Genomic DNA, 5,569 nt, shown 5'->3' with positions numbered 1-5,569 from the left:
AATTGCGAGGATGGTAGAATTAATTCAAGACGATGTTTTGAGAGTGGGATATAACTGCGAGGGGTTAATTGGGCCATAGAGAAAAGCACTAACTATATTTTCAATGGCCAAGATAAGACAAAGAAACGTAGTGGAAAAGCATCAAAGCGTAGGGAGACAGAGTCCTGTTTTAGGTGTAGGGCTATTGGTCATTGGAAAAGGGAGTGTAAAGTGGGTATGGAGCCTGCTGTATTTGGAGAAAATGCTGCCAGGCAAGCGTTTGCATCATTTTCAAAAGCGCAACAACAAATCTTCCGGGAAGTAGAAGGAATGGAACTTTCACCTAGCGGTATATAGTCTCTTTCACCTAGCGGTATATAGGTATAATTCCTGTGGCCAGGGATTCAATATTGCTTATTCCTTACGATGAAAAATTGGCTAAATTTGCCACAGGAAAACGTATTTTGTGTTGAAGATTCTAAGCGAAATGCCAGGAGAATGGATTCTAAAGGTAACACATTTAATTATATGGCCAAACACTCCTTGCAAACTCAGAAGGCCTTGGGGCCTTTTTTTAAATCATGAGACATTTTATGTGGTTTTATTTTGAAATAATGTACGTTTTATGTCGTCTTATTCTGGAATAGGATTCTAGAATGGACGAAAGGGTGGAGGGGTCACAAGGAATTAGTATAGGGGTTACCTAACCTAAAATGAACTGGGGTCACGAGGAATTGGTATAGGGGTTACCAAACCTAAAAGGCACATTTAATTGTTTTATGTGGTGTGGTGGTTATGGAGAATCATGGGGGAAAGGAGACCAGTGAATCGTTAGACTCGGTGAAAAGATCATGTCGCCGTGTTGTGGGATTTATTGGATGGGGTCTTTTCAGTGCAGTTAAATTGGCTATGCAGGATGGAAATGTCTTGAGAGGTAGTTAAATGGTTTCCGAAGGACAGGGAAAGAAAGGGAGAGGATACATTTTAATGGTGTCGAAAGCCCTGTATACTAAAAAGTCCTAATGAAGAATGATCAACCTCACTAGAAATTAACAGAATAGGGGGATTTAATTATAAAATGAATGAGAAACACCAGTCTCTATCCAAATTGTACCATTACTTTAGGAGATTATTATTTCCGTAGGGAGTTATAAAGAGTTGTAATTCTAAGTTGATTAGTTATTCGAATTTGTCCATTTTTGATTTATCATCTTTTTGAATCACGTGTTCGAAAGGGGAAAATTACCAGTTCCCTGAGGTCCTGATCTTTGGGGTACTTATACAGTGGTACTGTGTTCAGGCTGCATATAGAAAGGAAAATATATGTTAATAAGGGGCGACAGTTACTTCAAATGGATTGTGATATATGTATTGCTGATTTCATGTTGTGTTTTTGTTTTGATACAAATTTGACCAGATTGGGATCCTGGAGTGGGAATTCTGCGAGGGGTTAGGGTGCTAACTTCATTTTCTGGTAACTCTTCCGAGAGGTCGCCGGTAGAATAAGGGAGTATGGACTAATTTAGAAAATATTTTAGCAGTAACAGTATGTTATGCTTTTTAACATTTGTCGTAGAGATAATGTTGTTAAGAAAAGGTTAATGTCATAATTCGTCATATAGTCAATGTTTGTCTGGTGTCCTGACACATAAATGAAATGAACTAAACTGCTGTTATGATCTGTGTTTTTTTKAGGTTATCATGGAAGTTGACATCAGATCGTGTCTTAATGCATGGTAGACCACCATCAGTGTGTGTAAACCTCAAAACCCTCCCTAACCGGCTGAAGAAAGAGCGACAAAGGCATGCAATGAGAGACAGTGACCTTTACCACTCCTATCTGAGTCCGAGCCAAACAAGGGCCGGGGTGCTCAGCGAGGTGAGAGAGAACAAGCTCAGGTGAGAGACTTGTGTACGTGGGAGAGACGGAAGTATCTACTTGGATATTAAAATCGGTACAATTATCAAGGGCCATGAAATGTGACAGGCAAAAGTTACATGAGCCGTTGGGAAAATGAACTGTAAACGATATCTGAAGAAGACACGCTAGAATGATAAGTGTCGGGTGAAGGAAAGGGGGGGTGGTGGTATACACCCTGCTAACTATTTAGACTAAGAATGCATTGAGATACTAATATTTTATTACCAGGCCACTTGTGACAGGAAAACAGGGACAAAGGGGGGCTGTAATGAGAAGAGTTATTACCAGCAATAAAAGGTTGTTTATAAATATATGTTCTAACAGGGATGATGTGTGCTAAATTGAGAAGCTGGAATTCGAGTCCTAGACTCAAAGTAAGAGAGAGATCTCCTACCATAACAACTACGCCATAAACACTATACTCCTCTATCATAACATCTAACCATAACCACTAACTCTATAATTACATCTAACCCATAACACACTACCTCCTCTTATACTACATCTAACCCATAACACACTATACTCTATCATTACATCTAACCCATAACACACTATATCCCTCTATCATTACATCTAACCCATAACACATACTAACTCTATCATTACATCTAACCCATAACACACTATACTCTATCATTACATCTAACCCATAACACACTATACTCTATCATTACATCTAACCCATAACACACTATACTCCTCTATCATTACATCTAACCCATAACACACATACTCCTCTATCATTACATCTAACCCATAACACACTACTCCTCTATCATTACATCTAACCCATAACAACTCTACTCCTCTATCACTACATCTGACCCATAACACACTATACTCTTATCATTACATCTAACCCATAACACACTATACTCCTCTATCATTACATCTAACCCATAACCCACTATACTCCTCTATCATTACATCTAACCCATAACACACTATACTCTCTATCATAACATCTACCCATAACACACTAATCTATCATTACATCTAACCCATAACACACTAATACTTCTAATCATTACATCTAACCCATAACACACTATACTCTATTATTACATCTAACCCATAACACACTATAACTCCTCTATCATAACAACTAACCCATAACACACTACATACTCCTCTATATCATAACATCTAACCCATAACACACTATACTCTATCATTACATCTAACCCATAACACACTATACTCCTCTATCACTATACATCTAACCCATAACACACACTATACTCATCATACATACATCTAACCATAACACACTATACTCCTCTATCATTACATCTAACCCATAACACACTAAACCTCTATCATTACATCTAACCCATAACACACTATACTTCTATCATTACATCTAACCCATAACACACTATACTCTATCATTACATCTAACCCATAACACACTATACTCTCTATCATACAATCTAACCCATAACACACTATACTCCTATCATTACAATCTAACCATAACACACTATATTCCTCTATCATTACATCTAACCCATAACACACTAACTCCTCTATCATTACATCTAACCCATAACACACTATACTCCTCTATACTACTCTAACCCATAACACACTATACTCTCTATCATTACATCTAACCCATAACACACTATACTCCTCTATCATTACATCTAACCCATAACACACTATACTCCTCTATCATTACATCTAACCCAAACACACTAAACTCTATCCATACATCTAACCATAACACACTATACTCTATCATTACATCTAACCCATAACACACTATACTCCTCTATCATAATCTAACCCATAACACACTATACTTATCATTACATCTAACCCATAACAACTAATACTCTATCTATATAACAATATCTTAATCATCTACCCATAACACACTATACTCCTCTATCATCACAACTAACCCATAACACACTATACTCCTTATCATAACATCTAACCCATAACACACATACTCTATCATTACATCTAACCCATAACACACTATACTCCTCTATCATACATCTAACCCATAACACACTATACTCTATCATTACATCTAACCCATAACACACTATACTCCTCTATCATTACATCTCCACCCATAAACACATAACTTATCATTACATCTACCCATAACACTATACTCTATCATTAACATCTAACCCATAACACACTATACTCTATCATACATCTAACCCATAACACACTATACTCTCTATCATACATCTAACCCATAACCACACTATACTTCTATCATTTACATCTAACCATAACACACTATACTCCTCTATCATTACATCTAACCCATAACAACTAAACTCCTCTATCATTACATCTAACCCATAACAAACTATACTCTTATCATACATCTAACCCATAACACACTATACTCTATCATTACATCTAACCCATAACACACTATACTCTCTTATCATTACATCTAACCCATAACACACTATACTCCTCTATCATTACATCTAACCCAAAACACACTAAACTCTATCATTACATCTAACCATAACACACTATACTCCTCTATCATTACATCTAACCCATAACACACTATTCTCCTCTATCATTACATCTAACCATAACACACTATACTCTCATATCACTACATCTAACCCATAACACACTATACTCCTCTATCATAACATCTAACCCATAACACACTATACTCCTCTATCATTACATCTACCCATAACACACTCATACTCCTCTATCATTACATCTAACCCATAACACACTATACCCCTCTATCATTACATCTAACCATAAACACACTACACTCCTCTATCATACATCTAACCCATAACACACTATACTCCTCTATCATTACATCTAACCCATAACACACTATACTCCTCTATCATACATCTAACCCATAACACACTAATACTCCTTATCATTACATCCTAACCATAACACCATATCCTCTATCATAACATCTAACCCATAACACACTATACTCCTCTATCATTACATCTAACCCATAACAACACTATACTCTATCATTACATCTAACCCATAACACCTATACTCCTCTATCATTACATCTAACCCATAACACACTATACTCTATCATTACATCTAACCCATAACACACTATACTCCTCATCATACATCTAACCCATAACACACTATACTCCTCTAATCATCCATCTAACCCATAACACACTATACTCTCTAATCATTAACATCTAACCCATAAACACTATACTCCTCTATCCTACATCTAAACCCATAACACCTACTAGTCACTACTCCTAATGCACTGTTCTACAGTAAATACATACTAACACATTTTCAACTCAGTTAGTCAATATACATCATTCCCTCCTCTGGAACAATGAACACCCTTATGTTCCACGAAAACCTAAAAACATATTGACTTGAAAGGAAAGAGAAACAAAGTACATGTTTAATAACTTAAAACAAAAGAACAAAAAAACTTTCATGGTTGTCCCAGCTATCATCCCAGGTATTCCCTACACAAACCCCTCCCTTCAGATGACACTTAGAGATAAGGTTCTGGAGACTCTCTCGGCCAAATACATTTTAGCAGCGCCCCCACCCCTCATCGTTCTGTAGCAATTCTCTCTCGCTGTATCCCAATCAAAATAAACATTTATAAATTATCCAACCAAAATGTAGATGGCAGTTCACTTAGTTGCGACG

General features: G+C 36.7%; 1 protein-coding gene across 1 annotated transcript in view; it reads left to right on the top strand.

The window, feature by feature from the left end:
* Positions 1–254: 254 nt before the first annotated feature.
* Positions 255–5,569, top strand: part of LOC111957850 (retinol-binding protein 2-like) — a 43,319-nt gene continuing 38,004 nt past the window's right edge. Inside the window, exon 1 of the mRNA XM_070439201.1 lies at positions 255–490. Coding sequence (XP_070295302.1) covers positions 406–490 — 85 coding nt within the window. The 5' untranslated portion in view covers positions 255–405. The remainder of the gene's footprint in view (positions 491–5,569) is intronic.

This window comes from Salvelinus sp. IW2-2015, linkage group LG4p, assembly GCF_002910315.2.
Source record: "Salvelinus sp. IW2-2015 linkage group LG4p, ASM291031v2, whole genome shotgun sequence".
Taxonomy (NCBI): domain Eukaryota; kingdom Metazoa; phylum Chordata; class Actinopteri; order Salmoniformes; family Salmonidae; genus Salvelinus; species Salvelinus sp. IW2-2015.
Note: the sequence above shows the minus strand (reverse complement) of the source record. Positions and strands in the feature narration are given on the sequence as shown.